The sequence below is a fragment of the Pelophylax lessonae genome, assembly GCF_965119305.1.
Source record: "Pelophylax lessonae genome assembly, chromosome: 5".
Lineage (NCBI taxonomy): Eukaryota > Metazoa > Chordata > Amphibia > Anura > Ranidae > Pelophylax > Pelophylax lessonae.
In genome coordinates, this window is record NC_138772.1 from 544,166,894 (window position 1) to 544,186,087 (window position 19,194).

Here is a 19,194-nt window from a genome sequence, read left to right on the forward strand (position 1 = left end):
TTGGTAACAGAAAAGCTTTCCTTGGTAACACAGCGGCCTTAGATTGTCAGTTTCTATATGAGTTTTTATCACATGTGAGTATCTTCTACATCAGTGGCGGCCAACTGGCTGGAGACAGGAGGCCTCTGCTGTGGCCCCTGATGTCACCAAGGGGTATATACTAATGCTACAATAGACTGTCAGAGACTGCGGTCATACTACAGGAGACGGTCAGAGACTGCAGACATGATACAAGAGATGGTCAGAGACTGCAGACATGATACAAGAGATGGTCAGAGACTGCAGACATACTACAGGAGATGGTCAGAGACTGCAGACATGATACAGGAGATGGTTAGAGACTGCAAACATGATACAGGAGATGGTCAGAGACTGCACACATGATACAGGAGATGGTCATAAACTGCAGAAATACTAGAAGCCATGGTTGGAGACTGCAGACGTACTACAGGAGATGGTCAGAGACTGCAGACATACTACAGGAGATGGTCAGAGACTGCAGACATGATACAAAAGATGGTCAGACCCTGCAGACGCGATACAGGAGATGGTCAGAGACTGTAGACATACTACAGGAGATTGTCAGAGACTGCAGACATGCTACAAAAGATGGTCAGACACTGCATATGTGATACAGGAGATGGTCAGAGACTGCAGACATACTACAGGAGATGGTCAGAGACTGCAAACATGATACAAGAGAGAGTCAGAGACTGCAGACATACTACAGGAGATGGTCAGAGACTGCAGGCATACTAAAGGAAATGGTCAGAGCCTGCAGACATGGTGCAGAACATGGTCAGAGACTGCAGACATACTACAGGAGATGGTCAGAGGCTGCAGATTTGCTACAGGAGATGGTCAGAGACTGAAGACATGATACAAGAAATGGTCAGAGACTGCAGAGATACTACTGGAAATGGTCAGAGACTGCAGATATAATACAGGAGATGGCTAGAGACTGCAGACATACTACAGGAGAAGGTCAGGAACTGAAGACATGATACAAGAGATGGTCAGAGATTGCAGACATACTACAGGAGATGGTCAGAGGATGCAGACATAGTACAGGAGATGGTCAGAGGCTGCAGATTTGCTACAAGAGATGGTCAGAGACTGCAGACATGATACAGGAGACAGTCAGAGACTGCTGATATACAACAGGAGATGATCATAGACCACAGATATCCTACAGGTGTGGTTGAAGACGTGCTGTAGTAGACTGTCAGAGATTAGAAACATGTTATATGAGACTGCTAGAAACCACTGTCATTACAGTCCCTTTACAAATCAATGCTCCTTCTGTGCTGACCTTACACAATCTTAAGTGGCTAGATGTGGCTCTTGAGCCATAGGTAGGGCACCACACCATTGTCCTCTTACCTTCTGCTCTTGGAGCTGGGCCTTCACCACCTTGGCCTCGGACGATGGAGGTTTCTGGGCGTCTGTCAGCTCTTCCATCTCCAGCACCCAGCCCTGTATGGTGTCCAGGGTCTCTGGAAGCTCAGGCAGAGCAAGTGTATGCTGGGGAAAAAAAACACAGAGGTCATCATGGCGTAAGGAGGTGATATGTGCTGGGGTAACTTTCCTTCAATGGCAGACCAATGTACTTTGTGTCTGGAACACATGCTCTGGGAATATCATTCTTATTTGTTTGGGAAGGGTCTCCTTATTCCAATAATAAACACCTGACTCCATATACCTAATATATATAGAGAGAGCTGTATACACTGATCCCACAGCCATAGAGAATAGTGTAAAGCAGACAGAATCAGACCAACAGCGCCACCCTAGGGGTGTGTAGAAGAAAATGCAGCCAGACATGAATCAGGGGTTCTTTATTGTATTGTTGGGAGGCTTATAAAGGTCACCAAAATGTATTAAATTGATTTTGAATACAAATTAATTACTTTGCGGTCTGTTTATAAAACCATTTGTTGCACAAATGTCAGAAACGTTAATACGAACTAAACAAAGTTTCACAGTAATTTTTGTATGAGATTCGTTTCTGTATCATTAGTGCCATCTAGTGGCCAAAATGCAGGACAGTTTTCTCATTGAGGTCTTTCAGAAAGTTTTACCACATTTTGGCCACTAGATGGAGGTAGGTACAGGAATCACAGCAATATTTTGTTCAGCTTGCACGCATTCTACTGACATTCGTGCAATGAATGTTTTATCAATAGATAGCTTTGTTTCTTCTCTCACTTTGTCTTTTTTTGCTGCTAACTTTTACCCAGAAATGATATAGATCTTTGCAGTATGGCGGAACGAAGCCAAGGCTGCAAACAACAAAACACCACACCATGAGAACAAAGTTCCCTCCCCCAGCTTTCCTGCTGTGAGAATAACAGGTTGGGTTTAGGGTGAAGTGATTAGCTAAAAAAGAATGGGGAAATTTTAGACAATAGAATAAATCTTTATGGATTATCTCCACAGGAGTGGAAATATGGGGGCGGTAACAAGCCTCCGTCTGATGTATGTCATCGATGCTACGTATCATTGTATGTTTCATTACATACCGTCTTGCTGAAGGTTTCCCATTGCCCCACCCGGTTGTACACGTCCGTCTGAGCCGCCTGGCTGTTGGGCACCTAAAAAAGGAATGGCACAATGGTCACACATATGGGATTAGGGGATTTTTGTGTAAGGCAGAGGGTATATTGGAGGATATGTGATTAGGAAATGATTGTGAAGAGTGGAAGAAATATTAGAGGTTCTGGGATTACAAGAATATTGTGGAAGGTGTGGGATGGAAGATATATTAGAGGTTCTAGGATTAGGAGATTATTGAGAATTGTGTAGGGTAGAAGATGTATTATAGGTTCTAGGATTAGAAGATTATTGGGAATGGTGTAGGGTAAAAAATATATTAGAGATTCTAGGATTAGGAGATTATTGGGAATGGTGTAGGGTGGAAGATATATTAAAAGTTCTAGGGTTATTGTGGAGGGTGAAAGATATATTAGAGGTTCTAAGATTAGGAAATTATTGTAGAAACGTTAGGGTGGAAGATATATTGGAGGTTCTAGGATAAGCAGATTATTGTGGAGAGTGTAGGGTGGAAGATATATTAGAGGTTCTAGTATTAGGAGATTATTTGGAATGGTTTAGGGTGAAAGATATATTAGAGGTTCTAGGTTTAGGAGATTATTGGGAATGGTGTAGGGTAGAATCTATAATAGAGGTTCTAGGATTCTGAGATTATTGGGAATGGTGTAGGGTGGAAGATGTATTAGAGGTTCTAGGATTAGGAGATTATTGTGGAGGCTGTAGGGTGTAAAATGTATTAGAGGTTCTAGGATTAGGAGATTATTGTGGAAGGTGTGGTCTGGAAGATATATTAGTGGTTCTAGGATTAGAAGATGATTGTGGTGGGTGTAGGATGAAAAATATATTAGAGGTTCTGGGATTAGGATAATATTGTAGGAACCGTAGGGTGGAAGATATATTAGAGGTTTTAGGATTAGGGGATTATTATGGAGGGTGGGGAGCAGTGTTCCCTTTAAGGTGCGCGCGTGCGCGGTCGCGCAGTGGAAATTACGTCCCGCGCAAGCACCTAGTTAGACGGCGCAGCCGCAGACGGAGCGGCCAGGGAGCAGAGCGTGCACCCCGAGAGCACGCCCATCGTGTGACAATAGCGAATGAAAATTCGCTATTGTCATACGGATCCTCCTCCTGGCCAATCAGGGAGCGGGTCCTCCCGCTTCCTGATTGGCCGAAAGGCCAACTTCATGCCATTGGCCGAGGAGGAGGCGCCGGGACTCGGGAGGATGGAGACGCGGGAAGCTGGAAGCCGGGGACTGAAGACAGAGTGCCGTGACCGTCCGTGAGGTAAGTGCACGGGGTCGCGGGGGGGCATTGCTGTGGCACTCTGCAGTTTATTGGGGGCATTGCTGTGGCACTCTGCATTTTATTGGGGGCATTGCTGTGGCACTCTGCATTTTATTGGGGGCATTGCTGTGGCACTCTGCATTTTATTGGGGGCATTGCTGTGGCACTCTGCATTTTATTGGGGGCATTGCTGTGGCACTCTGCATTTTATTGGGGGCATTGCTGTGGCACTCTGCATTTTATTGGGGGCATTGCTGTGGCACTCTGCATTTTATTGGGGGCATTGCTGTGGCACTCTGCATTTTATTGGGGGCAATGCTGTGGCACTCTGCATTTTATTGGGGGCAATGCTGTGGCACTCTGCATTTTATTGGGGGCAATGCTGTGGCACTCTGCATTTTATTGGGGGCAATGCTGTGGCACTCTGCAGTTTATTGGGGGCAATGCTGTGGCACTCTGCAGTTTATTGGGGGCAATGCTGTGGCACTCTGCAGTTTATTGGGGGCAATGCTGTGGCACTCTGCAGTTTATTGGGGGCAATGCTGTGGCACTCTGCAGTTTATTGGGGGCATTGCTGTGGCACTCTGCAATTTATTGGGGGCATTGCTGTGGCACTCTGCAATTTATTGGGGGCAATGCTGTGGCACTCTGCAATTTATTGGGGGCAATGCTGTGGCACTCTGCAATTTATTGGGGGCATTGCTGTGGCACTCTGCATTTTATTGGGGGCATTGCTGTGGCACTCTGCATTTTATTGGGGGCATTGCTGTGGCACTCTGCATTTTATTGGGGGCATTGCTGTGGCACTCTGCATTTTATTGGGGGCATTGCTGTGGCACTCTGCATTTTATTGGGGGCATTGCTGTGGCACTCTGCATTTTATTGGGGGCATTGCTGTGGCACTCTGCATTTTATTGGGGGCATTGCTGTGGCACTCTGCATTTTATTGGGGGCAATGCTGTGGCACTCTGCATTTTATTGGGGGCAATGCTGTGGCACTCTGCATTTTATTGGGGGCAATGCTGTGGCACTCTGCATTTTATTGGGGGCAATGCTGTGGCACTCTGCAGTTTATTGGGGGCAATGCTGTGGCACTCTGCAGTTTATTGGGGGCAATGCTGTGGCACTCTGCAGTTTATTGGGGGCAATGCTGTGGCACTCTGCAGTTTATTGGGGGCAATGCTGTGGCACTCTGCAGTTTATTGGGGGCATTGCTGTGGCACTCTGCAATTTATTGGGGGCATTGCTGTGGCACTCTGCAATTTATTGGGGGCAATGCTGTGGCACTCTGCAATTTATTGGGGGCAATGCTGTGGCACTCTGCAATTTATTGGGGGCATTGCTGTGGCACTCTGCATTTTATTGGGGGCATTGCTGTGGCACTCTGCATTTTATTGGGGGCAATGCTGTGGCACTCTGCATTTTATTGGGGGCAATGCTGTGGCACTCTGCATTTTATTGGGGGCAATGCTGTGGCACTCTGCATTTTATTGGGGGCAATGCTGTGGCACTCTGCAGTTTATTGGGGGCAATGCTGTGGCACTCTGCAGTTTATTGGGGGCAATGCTGTGGCACTCTGCAGTTTATTGGGGGCAATGCTGTGGCACTCTGCAGTTTATTGGGGGCAATGCTGTGGCACTCTGCAGTTTATTGGGGGCATTGCTGTGGCACTCTGCAATTTATTGGGGGCATTGCTGTGGCACTCTGCAATTTATTGGGGGCAATGCTGTGGCACTCTGCAATTTATTGGGGGCAATGCTGTGGCACTCTGCAATTTATTGGGGGCATTGCTGTGGCACTCTGCATTTTATTGGGGGCATTGCTGTGGCACTCTGCATTTTATTGGGGGCATTGCTGTGGCACTCTGCATTTTATTGGGGGCATTGCTGTGGCACTCTGCATTTTATTGGGGGCATTGCTGTGGCACTCTGCATTTTATTGGGGGCATTGCTGTGGCACTCTGCATTTTATTGGGGGCATTGCTGTGGCACTCTGCATTTTATTGGGGGCATTGCTGTGGCACTCTGCATTTTATTGGGGGCAATGCTGTGGCACTCTGCATTTTATTGGGGGCAATGCTGTGGCACTCTGCATTTTATTGGGGGCAATGCTGTGGCACTCTGCATTTTATTGGGGGCAATGCTGTGGCACTCTGCAGTTTATTGGGGGCAATGCTGTGGCACTCTGCAGTTTATTGGGGGCAATGCTGTGGCACTCTGCAGTTTATTGGGGGCAATGCTGTGGCACTCTGCAGTTTATTGGGGGCAATGCTGTGGCACTCTGCAGTTTATTGGGGGCATTGCTGTGGCACTCTGCAATTTATTGGGGGCATTGCTGTGGCACTCTGCAATTTATTGGGGGCAATGCTGTGGCACTCTGCAATTTATTGGGGGCAATGCTGTGGCACTCTGCAATTTATTGGGGGCATTGCTGTGGCACTCTGCATTTTATTGGGGGCATTGCTGTGGCACTCTGCATTTTATTGGGGGCATTGCTGTGGCACTCTGCATTTTATTGGGGGCATTGCTGTGGCACTCTGCATTTTATTGGGGGCAATGCTGTGGCACTCTGCAGTTTATTGGGGGCAATGCTGTGGCACTCTGCAGTTTATTGGGGGCAATGCTGTGGCACTCTGCAGTTTATTGGGGGCAATGCTGTGGCACTCTGCAGTTTATTGGGGGCAATGCTGTGGCACTCTGCAGTTTATTGGGGGCAATGCTGTGGCACTCTGCAGTTTATTGGGGGCAATGCTGTGGCACTCTGCAGTTTATTGGGGGCAATGCTGTGGCACTCTGCAGTTTATTGGGGGCAATGCTGTGGCACTCTGCAGTTTATTGGGGGCATTGCTGTGGCACTCTGCAGTTTATTGGGGGCAATGCTGTGGCACTCTGCAATGTATTGGGGGCATTGCTGTGGCACTCTGCAATGTATTGGGGGCATTGCTGTGGCACTCTGCAATGTATTGGGGGCATTGCTGTGGCACTCTGCAATGTATTGGGGGCATTGCTGTGGCACTCTGCAGTTTATTGGGGGCATTGCTGTGGCACTCTGCAATGTATTGGGGGCATTGCTGTGGCACTCTGCAATGTATTGGGGGCATTGCTGTGACACTCTGCAATGTATTGGGGGCATTGCTGTGACACTCTGCAATGTATTGGGGGCATTGCTGTGACACTCTGCAATTTATTGGGGGCATTGCTGTGGCACTCTGCAGTTTATTGGGGGCATTGCTGTGGCACTCTGCAGTTTATTGGGGGCATTGCTGTGGCACTCTGCAGTTGATTGGGGCAAGCTGGTCACTCTGCATTGACGTCCCCCCCCCCCCCCCCCATTGCTCAATCTAAAGGTTTGCGCTCAGAAATTTTTTTATTTGCTCAGCTCAGTAAAAAATTAGAGGGAACATTGGTGGGGAGTGTAAAATATGAGAGGTTCTAAGATTAGGAGATTATTGTGGAAGGTGTGGGCTTGAAGATATATTAGTAGTTTTAGGATTAGAAGATTATTGTGGTGGGTGTAGAATGGAAGATATATTAGAGGTTCTGGGATTAGGATAATATTGTAGGAACCGTAGGGTGGAAGATATATTAGAGGTTTAGGATTAGGGGATTATTATGGAGGGTGGGGAGTGTAAAATATGAGAGGTTCTAAGATTAGGAGATTATTGTGGAAGGTGTGGGCTTGAAGATATATTAGTAGTTTTAGGATTAGAAGATTATTGTGGTGGGTGTAGAATGGAAGATATATTAGAGGTTCTGGGATTAGAAGATTATTGTAAAAACTGTAATGTGGAAAATATATTAGAAGTTATAGGATTAGGGGATTAATGTGGCGGGAGTAAAATATATGAGAGATTCTAGGATTAGGAGATTATTGTAGGAACTTTAAAGTGGAAGATATATTAGAGGTTCTGGGATTAGGGGATTTTTCTGGAAGGTGTAGGGTGAAACATATATTAGTGGTTCTAGGATTAGGAGATTAATGTGGTGGGTGAAGGATATATTACACATTTTATGATTAGGAGATTATTGTGTAGAACAGAAGATATTTAGGGTTCTGAGATCAGAAGATTATTGTGGAAGGTGTACAGCCATGGCCAAAAGTTTTGAGAATGACACAAATATTAATTTTCCCAAAGTCTGCTGCCTCAGTTTTTATGATGCCAATTTGCATATTCTCCAGAATATTATGAAGAGTAATCAGATGAATTGAAATTGATGGCAATGCCCCTCTTTGCCATGAAAATGAATTTAATCCCATAATAAAACGTTTCCACTGCATTTGTGAAGAGGGCTTCAGGGAACCCAAGAAAGTCCATCAAGCGTCAGGAGCGTCCCCTATAGTTGATTCAGCTGCGGGATCGGGGGCACCACCAGTGCAGTGCTTGCTCAGGAATGGCAGCAGGCAGGTGTGAGTCCGTCTGCAAGCACAGTGAGGGGAAGACTTTTGGAGGATGGCCTGGTGTCAAGAAGGGTAGCAAAGACGCTACTTCTCTCCAGGAAAAACATCAGGGACAGACTGATATTCTGCAAAAGGTACATGGATTGGACTGCTGAGGACTTGGGTAAAGTGGTTTTCTCTGATGAATCCCCTTTCCGATTGTTTGGGGCATCTGGAAAAAACCTTGTCCGGAGAGAAAAAGGTGAGCACTACCATCAGTCCTGTGTCATGCCAACAGTAAAGCATCCTGAGACCATTCATGTGTGGGGTTGCTTCTCAGTCAAGGCAGTGGGCTCACTCACAATTTGGCCATAAAAAAAGAATGGTAGAGAAACATCGTCCGAGAGCAACTTCTCCCAACCATCCAAGAACATTTTGGTTACGAACAATGCCTTTTCCAGCATAACAGAGCACCTTGCCATAAGCAAAAGTGATAACTAAGTGGCTTGGGGAACAAAACAACAAAATTTTGGGTATATGGCCAGAAAACTCCCCAGACCTTAATCCCATTGGGAACTCGTGGTCAATCATTAAGAGGCGGGTGAACAAAAAAAGAACCCTAGAAATTCTGACAAACTGCAAGCATTGATTATGCAAGAGTGGGCTGCCATCAGTCAGGATGTGGCCCAGATTTGATTGGCAGCATGCCAGGGCGAATTGCAGAGGTCTTGAAAAAGAAGGGTCAGCACTGCAAATACTGATACTTTGCATACATTTAATGTATTTGTTAATAAAAGTCCTTGACACTTATGAAATGCTTGTAATTATACTTCAGTATACAATTGTACCATCTGACAAAAAGATTTAAAAACACTGAAGCAGCAGAATTTGTAAAAATTTATATTTGTGTATATCTCCAAACTTTTGGCTAGGGCTGTAGGGTGGAGGATATATTAGAAATTCTAGAATCAGGGTGTTATTGTGCAGGATGGAAGATATATTAGAGGTACTACCATTGGTGTATTTAGGTTTTGTGTTGCCCTAGGCCTGACTAAGTTTGTGCACCCCCTAATTTAAATATGATCCACCCCTTTCTGTAAAGGCCACACCCCTTCCTGTTTATGACCCGCCCTGTCATCTGTACACCACAGGCCACAACCACAGTCTATCTATGCCCATCAGCATAGCCTTATCAGTTCCCATAAGTTCATCCTCATCAGTGCCCATCAGTGCTGCCTCATCAGTGCAGCATATCAGTATGGCCTCATCAGTGGCCATCAGTGCAGCCTATCATACCGACAGGTAGCAGTGTGACTGCTTTATGGGGGTGCCAGACTGATTTGCCTCCTGGACCCTACCCTCTGGCCCAATTTGCCCCATAATAGTGGCACTAAACTAAAAGTGTAGCGCAACCCGGCGGGGAACTTTTTAGTGCGGGAACCAGGAGGAGGCTGGTTTTGTTCATGTGGTGTGCAGCTTTTTTGCTGCCCCCCTGTAAAGTGCTGCCCTAGGCCTGGGCCTTGTCGGCCTAGGCCAAGATACAGCACTGGGTACTACTAGGATCTGGAGGTTATTGTGGCAGGTGCATGATATAATAGAGATTCTGGGATTAGAAGATTATTATTAAGGGTATAGTCAGTGCTGTATTCTGGCCTAGGCCAACAAGGCCCAGGCCTAGGGCGGCACTTTGCTGGGGGGCAGCAAAAAAATATTTAATTATTTGTATAATGACTATGGGCTTCCTATTTAATATACAAATAAGTGAAATAATCCTATAATTACAAACAGTGGCAGCAAACACAAGTCCAAATATCTTAAAAGAGTAATCTTACTAATCCCGTGTCATAAGGCTGTACTAATGGGCACTGATAAGACTGCACTGGTGGCCACTGATGGGGCTGCACTGGTGACCACTGATGAGGCCACACTGATATGCTGCATTGATGGGCAGTAAACAGGTGGCACTGATAAGGCTGCACTGATGAAGCTGAACTTATGGGAACTAATGAAGCTACACTGATGGGCACTGATAGACTGTGGTTATGGTCTATGGTTTACAGATGACAGGGTGGGTCATAATCAGGAAGGGGTGTGGCCTTTACAGGAAGGGGTGGGTCATATTTAAATTAGGGGGTGCACAAGTTTAGTCAGGCCTAGGGCAACATAAAACCAAAATACACCACTGGGTGTAGTATTTATTAGAGGTTTTTGGATAAGGAGATTTTTGTCGAAGATATAGTAGAGGTTCTGGGATTAGGAGAATATTGAACACAGAAGAGGATATATTAGAGGTTCTAAAATTAGGAGATTACTGTTAAGGGTAGGGGATAAACAGCATTAGAGGTTCTGGTATTAGGAGATTATTGTGAAGGGTAGAGATATATTAAAGGTACTGGGACAAAGAGAATACATTAGGGAATTCTTGGATAAGGAGAAGATGGTGGAGGATATATTAGAGGTTCTGGGATAAGGAGAATATTGTAGAGGACATATTAGTAGTTGTGGGGTGGAAGTTGTTCACATAAAACACTGCAAAACCTCTTTGATTTATTATGTGCGAAGGATCACAGCCTGAAGGCCATGCATTGGAAATTAAAACATGGAAGCGGTTGAGCCTTATCCCCAATCAACTTGCTGAAACACATCAATGTTTTAATAGGTCAGTCCACTCCAAAGCTAACATTTTACTTAAAGGAAGAAATGAGTGTGTTGAGCCTTCGGCTCATTACAATGATCAGATTTTCTGGGTCTCTTCCCACCATCTAGTTGTTTGGTGAGGACTCTTTTCTTAGGATGTTCAAGCCTAATTTAAGGTCTTTGGACTCCTGTTGCATTCTCAAAACATACAATAAATCCAGAAGAAAGAAAGGAACCTGCTGATAACAATACCCCCCAATGTGCAGACCTTCTCCCCACCAAGGTCTCCAAGAGATAGAAGTAACCATGAGGTCAGTGAACTCTCCATAATCCACTAAATGCTTTGATTTAAGGTTTAGGTGACTGTTGACCTCTCAACTTTCCAGTGTTGTGTTCCCTACTTTGTTCTTTGCAGGTTGAACCATGCTCAGCTGCTTACCACCCTACTGGGTGCATACACGAAGGACAGACAGAAGAATAACGAACACCCAACTACCTTCTACAATGCCTGTCTTTGTAGTGTATGGAAACCCATCAGAGATTAATTCTTAGAGCATTCGATCCTGAGAAATGTTTAGTACAGAGAAAATCAAGAACCTTTCTTGGTCCACGGTTCTCAGATATAGTTCTATAGACAAACCATGGAGGTGTACAGTAGAGATACTGTATAGGGTTATAGCCCAATGTATGAACAACGCGGTCCTCAAGGCTAAATGTAACAGTCAATCCAGAAAGAGTCGGGGTCTTGTACTTACCTCTAGGGCCACAATGCCAAGTACACTGTTTTGTTTTTAGAAAACAAGAAAGGTCTATAAGATATTAATAAAGGAAAGTTACTTTTCTGTACTTCTAGTGCCATTTTGGGGGTTAGCCAAATGTTAAGAATTAGGATAAGTTCGGGTCGGATCTAAACCCAAAAAAAAGAAAAACATGTAATATATTGCAGCTCACTAGTACTTAGATGTGGTGACTGCGTTTGTTTTCTTTTTTTGGGCTATGTACACTTTCAACAAATGCCTGTTGATCCTGCCAGAAATGTAGTGTCCTCTTCACTTCCTGTGAGCTGAATCGAAAGCACAAAAATGTTATCCCCCTTCTGTAAACTGGTAGTACCTCCACCCCCCCACCCATGTAATAGAGATGAAGAGAGAAAGACCTTTGTTTGAAGTCCAGCCTGGGTGACAATAATGACTCCCTCCACAGATACAGCAGAGGGAGGGCAGCCGCTCAGACACAGGAAATACGTTTATTGCAAGATCAGCAGGTAAAAATAAAGGAAAAAAACCCTGAAAATAAAGAAAACGAATGCAGACACCACATCTAACGACTGGTAAACTGTTATCTACTAGGTTTTTCTACTTGGACTTAGATACACTTTAAATAGTAGGTTTAGCTTTGGGGCCTTGCCACGCTGGGGATTCTGACATTGGCGACATCTCCTCATTGGCCAAAACAAGTTTAATTGCTGCTTCACCTAATGGACTCAGTCCAACTCCAACCCAAGATTCTGCAACGTTTCGCCCAGCAACAAAGTAGCATCTTGCAGGTTTGGCTAATAAGTGAGCGAACTCTAATTCTGTTATCTGGAGACAATAGTAGCAGTACGTTGCTGTATTTATTCTATAAACAAGCAAAACCTGAACATGTATTTCTAAAGCTGGTGCAGCTATGAACCAAGCGACATGCATATTAAAAAAGAATAGCGCACACATGCAAAAGAAATGACTATCAAATATGAAGACAATCCATAAATAAAAATGGGGATTTGGTCCCACCATATGGCCATATCGTGCTCAAGCCCACCACTACGTCAAAGTACCCCATTGTCAGTGGGTCCTACACTATCCATAAAAAATTATGAATCCACCCTCTCTAACCCTTGGAGACAACACTCCTTGCTGGGAGAGATGTGCTAATGCACTACAAGGGACTCCTCCTATATCTACTTGATAGTGGACACTGATAGAGTACAGGTGTGTGTGTGGGGGGGGGGGGGGGGGTGCTCAACCTCAGATGGTGGGACCAAATCCCCATATTTATTTATGGATTGTCTTCATATTTGATAGTCATTTATTTTGCATGTGTGCGCTATTCTTTTTAACCACTTGCCGACCGCCGCACGACTATCTACGTGGGCGGTCAGCCCCTCACAGGCAAAGTGACGTAGGTCTACGTCGCTCGCCTGTGAGGGTTTAGGGAGCGAGCGCGCGCCGCCGGAGGCGCGCTCCCGCTCCCGCGTGGTCACGGACCCCCCCGCGCGCGTGACCGGCGGACCCGATCGCCGCCGGCCACTCTGCGATCGGCGGGGGAGAGGGAGATAGTCAGGCAGCTTGTGTAAACAAGCTGCCTGTCATTCTCCTCTCTGTATGAGAGCTGATCACATGGATCTACTATGTAGATCCATTGATCACTCTGCATACAGTTGAAGCCACAGCCAATCACAGTTAGAATCACGCCCCTAGGGACACACACAGCCCCTCCCTCTCAAATAAAGTTAACCCCTTCACTACCAGTGCATTTTTACAGTAACAGTGCATATGTATAGCACTGATTACTGTAGAAATGTCACTGGTAACCCCAAAAGTGTCAAAAATGTCAGTCAAGGGTCCGATCTGTCCGCCGCAATGTCGCAGTACCGCAAAAAAAATCGCAGATCGCCGCCATTACGCGTTAAAAAAAAAAACAACAAAAATGACAAAAATCTTTCCCTTTGTTAGTAAACGCAATAACTTTTGCGCAAACCAATCAAAATACGCTTTTTGCGATTTTTTTTACCAAACATAGGTAGCATAAAACAAATTGGCCGAAAATATTAAAAAATTTTGATTTTTACATTTTTTTTTGGGGGAATTTCATATAAAAAAAAGGGAAAAATATTGCTATTTTTGCAAAATTTACGCTCTTTTTTTGTTTATAGCGCGTGATCAAAAAATCGCACAGGTGATCAAATACCACCAAAAGAAAGCTCTGTTTGTGGGAAAAAAAGGACGCCAAATTCGTTTCGGTACAGCGTCGCACGACCGCGCAATTGTCCGTTAAAGTCACGCAGTGCCGAATCGCAAAATGCCCTCTGGTCGTTTAGCAGCCAAATCCTCCGGGGCTTAAGTGGTTAATATGTATTTATTCTATGTAGATCATAAATAAAGAAATATAAAAGATGACTTGCTTTGCCATCACTGTGTTTTAATCTGGCACAGCCTCAAATGAAACTTTATTTAAACCCCAAAGGAGGTAGATTGATCCACCATCCCCTTAAGCCATGGCGCCAAGTCTACAAAATAGCTATGAGAATTGTCATCGAGTTCTCTAAACTTCAGTCTACCAGACTGTATATCTGGACAAGGAACACATCGTGCTAACCTAAACTTTTCTAATAGTTATTGTGTATGGCATATAGGTCCTGTCAACTCCACAGCAAATAAGAATTTCTAAAGTAGGATAAGGCAATATTCTTAGTTTGCTGACAACATCCATGTACAGGGTTCTTACTGATGGTAAGAAGTTGTTGTTGGGAGGCCCATACTAAATCAGAGAGTAAGGCCCATGGCTAAGAAATGGATATATTAACCTCAGTGAGCTCCCCGCCATAGTCCGTCAGCACTTTCACCGTCCTAGTGATGATGGGCTCCCCGCCCTTCTCTCCTGATGGGAACTGAGTCACCTCCACTATCTCAGTGACAACGGTCTCTGTGACTTCAGTGACTTCTGTCACCTCCCTGGAGGCAAGTGGTTTCCAGGACCAGCTTCCCCCAGAAGCCCTCTGCAGGGTCCCTCTCTGAGGAGTCCACACATTCCCCACATGATCAGGTGTGGACCTAGGAGTTCCAACCATAATGGCTGTCTTGGGCACATTGGCATCTGCATTGTTTTGCTTGGGCAGAGGCTCGTGGCTTCTGCTGGAGGTCAGAGTGACGTTTAGTTCCTTCTCATACACCTCATTGGGTTTCTTGTCGGGTGGAGTGACGCTGGGCTCCACATTGTTCCTCACACTCTGGAAGTCTACCACAGACTCCTTCTTCATACAACATTCCTTGAGAAAGCGCTCGGATTTCTTGCCCCTCTCCCCCAGGCAGCTGGGCCTGCTGACGGAATTACCCATGGCACAGGGCAAGAGAGCCGCAAGAAGGGGTCAGACATCAGGAAGGACGGGCCAAACCTGGAAAATAACAAGTAAAGTACATTAGTGTCTAGGAAAACAGATACAGCTACCCCATTAGCAAGGGGATTTCTTTATCTGACTTAATTAGGAATGCATAACGTGATTTCGCTTAAAATCGATTTTGCAGCCAAATTACTAAATCAGTGGAGAGGTTATTAAATAGTGCTTGCAAATCCACCACGTGGACTTCTGAGGTGAAATTGGTTTAACAAACGCAAAGCCATGTAAATATAATGAAGCGTATATTGAAATGACCACAACCTAATAACATTGATCAGTGGTCTCCAAACTGCAGCCCTTTGTCTACCTTTATCTTGCCCTTGGGGCACTTTTCTTCCCACTGACACCAACAATGGGGCATAATTCCTGTTACTGACATCAACAACAGGGCACCAATGATGGGGCACTATTTATTCACTGACACCAACAATTGGGCACTGTTTCACCCACTGACACCAATGATGGGGCACTAGTCCTCCCCCTAATGCCACTGAAAGCAGGACAATTTCTACCCCCCCCAATGGCCACAGTCCAGCCCCCCCTAAAGTCTGAAGGACAGTAAACTGGCCCCCTTTTTTAGAAGCTTTGGAGACCCCTGACATAGATAATAGTACAGAGAAAAAAAGATGATTATTATGTGCCAGAACACATTTACAAAATAATAAAAAAAAATAAAAATTTTTATTACAGTAGTCAAAAAAATGTAAAAACAAAATTAAAACTGTATACAATATCTATTACAGTAATCCCCCGCTCCATCGCGGTTCAGTTTTTGCGGTCCCGGTAATTCGCGTTTTTTTTTGTAATGTTATTTTACTATATAAATCATTAAAAATGAAATATTTTTGTGTTTTCCATAGCTCTTGCTCTGTCTCTCAGTATCTTTTATGTGTTTAAATGAGTTTCTATTGTTTTAAAAGTGTGTTTAAAGACCTTAAAATGCTTTTACACGTACAGTGACAGTAAAATAAACATGCCTACAATGCATTTTAATAGGGTTTTTCTATTTCGCGGAATTTCACTTTTCGCGGCTGGGTCCGGAACGTAATCCCCGCAATGGAGGGGGGTTTACTGTATTTCACAACGCCTCCCTTAGTTAAGTATCCACAGGTATATAGACCCCCAAATACTAGGCAGTGTCAAGTTGTAATGGGTCAGATGACTTTTAATATTGCTACGGGTATCGTCAACGTTGGTAAAACGCCTCAACACGTTTTGCGGGGGACCCCTCTTCTTTAGGAGGTGAAGGGAGCTCTAGTAACAAACTGGAATTCACAAAAGAAAAAAATTACGCATACATGTAAACCGCCGTAATTATCAAATCATAATACAAATACAAAAACCCACCAAAAATCTGGAGGTCCACAAACTTGGCAGGGGAGCGGTCACGACCAAAATATGCAATGTTTCCCCCCCCCCCCCCCCCCGAGGCAGAGATATTGGGGTATTACTGCATTACCATAGCATACTTATATACACTATATTGGCAAAAAGTATTGGGAATAGAGAGAAGAGGTAATCAGCGCAAATTTGTGTTACTCCCAAAGTAGCTAAATGTGAAAAAGTGCTAGTGTGCAAATTAAATATAATTAATAAATAATAAATATGTGAATAGTGTATGATATAATCTTGTGAATTGTATATGATATATATATATATATATATATATATATGATCAAATATTATATGGAATCTAACATAAAACTACCAAAGTAAAAAATCGAAAGTGCACAAGTGCCTCAAAAATGATGAATTGCTAAAAGTATGATAGGAGACCGATATCCAAAAAAGTGCAATAAATCACTATATAAAAATTTTTAAAATATTACATCAAACTGATAAAAAGTTTGATAAATAAATTATTCCACAAAAAATTTAAAAATAAATAAATAAATAGTCCATCAAAAAAGTCCCAAGTGAGAGAAAGTGCCAAATGTGAAAATCATTTAGTGGAGGGGGGATTATGGTGTGAGATTGTTTTTCAGGGGTTGGGCTTGGTCCCTTAGTTCCAGTGAAGGGAACCCTTAAGGCATCAGCATACCAAGACATTTGGACAATTTCATGCTCCTAACTTTGTGGGAACAGTTTGGGGACGGCCCCTCCCTGTTCAGGGGAGGACTGGGAAGGGGGGCAAGGGGGAAATCGCCCCCCAGGCCACTCTGATGCTGGTTAAAAAGGCCACACTCAGAGCTGGAATAATGTAGGGGCCAGACACTGTATACAGGTACTGGTCGCTGCTACACAATATTATATTTGCAGAGCTGCAGCGGAGCAGTATGAGTATGCTCCTGCACCCGGCCAGCACAATACTAACACAGTCCCTTCACTGTCATGCAGAGTGATCTCTGCCTGACAGGAGCTTCCTAGGCCCCGCCTGGCGTGATGTCATGTACGTTTGTTAAACCTCCTTTGTTGCTATTAACATTAAATTATGTTACCACATTGCATCGTGTTTGTCTTGCTTCATAACATCAATATCCATTATAAATCCAGGTGGGCATGGATGGTGAGCTGATTCGATGGTTCAATGGGCCACTTGACTGGACTTGCCCCCCAGGCCTAAGGCTGCCAGCCCTCCTCTGTCCCTGTTCAAACAGAACTGCGCACCAGTGCACAAAGCAAGGTCCATTAAGACATGGATGAGCGAGTTTGGGGTGGAGGAACTTGACTGGCCTGCACAGAGTCCTGACCTCAACCTGATAGAAGGCCTTCGGGATGAATTATAGTGGAGACTGCGAGCCAGGCCTTTTCTTCCAACATTAGTGCCTGACCTCACAAATGCGCTTCTGGAAGAATGGTCAAACGTTCCCATAGACACTCCTAAACCTTGTGGACAGCCTTCCCAGAAGAGTTGAAGCTGTTATAGCTGCAAAGGGTGGGCCAACTCAATATTTAACCCTACAGACTAAGACTGGGATGCCAATAAAGTCCATGTGTGTGTTAAGTCAGGTGTACCAATACTTTTGACAACATAGTGTATATTCTATATTACTACACTCCACAGTATTTAAGTCACCACTTAATTCCGCTCAAACATCTGCCCCAGTGGGAGTCATTGCATCTTTTGGTTGTGAAGCTTCCCTGCCGAGTTTGTGGACCTCCAGATGGTCTGGTGGGCTTTTCTATTTGTATTATAATTTGACAACGATAGTGTTTTACATGTACGTGTCATTTTTTTCTTTTGTGAATTCCAGTTTAATCTCAACGCTCCCCTACACCTCCTGAAGAATTGGGGTTTTACCACTAAACGCATTGAAGATACCCCAAGCAATCTTAGAAGCCATCTGACTCAATACAACTTGATACCTAGTATTCGGGGGTCTATATACCTTCGGGTACTAGGGAAGGGAACTAAGGGAAGCATTGTGAAACAGTAGATATTGTATACAGTTTTAACTTTGTTTTTACCTTTTTGACTATTGTAATAATCAGAGATGTATAGTAACTAAGTAGAACTACTTCACTACTGTACTTAAGTACCGAAAGGCGGTATCTGTACTTTCCTAGAGTAGAATTTTTTTCTCCTACTTCCACTTTTACTTCACTACATTTTTTCAATGATTTCAATACTTCTACTCTGATATTTTTTTTTTGTGCTGCATAGTTACTCGTTACTATTATAAAAATTACCACTGCCAGAACAGTAGATGGCAGGTTTCATGAAGCTCAAAACATGTGTATTATCAGCGCATACGAAAATAAAAGCTACTGTATGTATAAATAAAAGCTGCATTTGAAATAATAAAAAACAATATGATGTTCAAACTTTTGACTTCTTTAATAACTACATAACACAGTACTTGTACTTTTTCTTTCAGTACTTGAGTAGCAACATTTTTTAAAAAACTACTTGCAATACTTAAGTACAAAAAATGTTGAATACTTTAGTACTTCTACTCAAGTCACTTTTTGATCGAGCACTTGTACTTTTACTCAAGTATAGGTTTCGAGTACTTTATACAACTCTGGAAAGTGTATATTTTTAAAATTATATATGATTGTGTTCTGGCATCTAAAAATTCCATCTTTTTTTTCTCTGTTCTACTATCCATGTAATTACAATGCCCACTCTGACATGGTGATCGGCGACTGCCTTGATAAACAAAGCCAACTTCCATGGGCGTAGGAACCGGGGGGAACGGGGGGGACACATACCCCCAGCAAATAATGCAGGGGGGGGACAGGTA

At 44.1% G+C, this 19,194-nt stretch overlaps 1 protein-coding gene across 1 annotated transcript in view; it reads right to left on the bottom strand.

Annotated features, from left to right (window-relative positions):
• The window catches only part of LOC309555398 (microtubule-actin cross-linking factor 1, isoforms 6/7-like), a 191,160-nt gene that overhangs the window by 125,512 nt on the left and 46,454 nt on the right, over nt 1-19,194 (bottom strand). Inside the window, exons 2-4 of the mRNA XM_082257413.1 lie at nt 14,417-15,004; nt 2,523-2,594; nt 1,384-1,524 (exon numbers count right to left, since the gene is read on the bottom strand). Coding sequence (XP_082113539.1) covers nt 1,384-1,524; nt 2,523-2,594; nt 14,417-14,947 — 744 coding nt within the window. The 5' untranslated portion in view covers nt 14,948-15,004. The remainder of the gene's footprint in view (nt 1-1,383; nt 1,525-2,522; nt 2,595-14,416; nt 15,005-19,194) is intronic.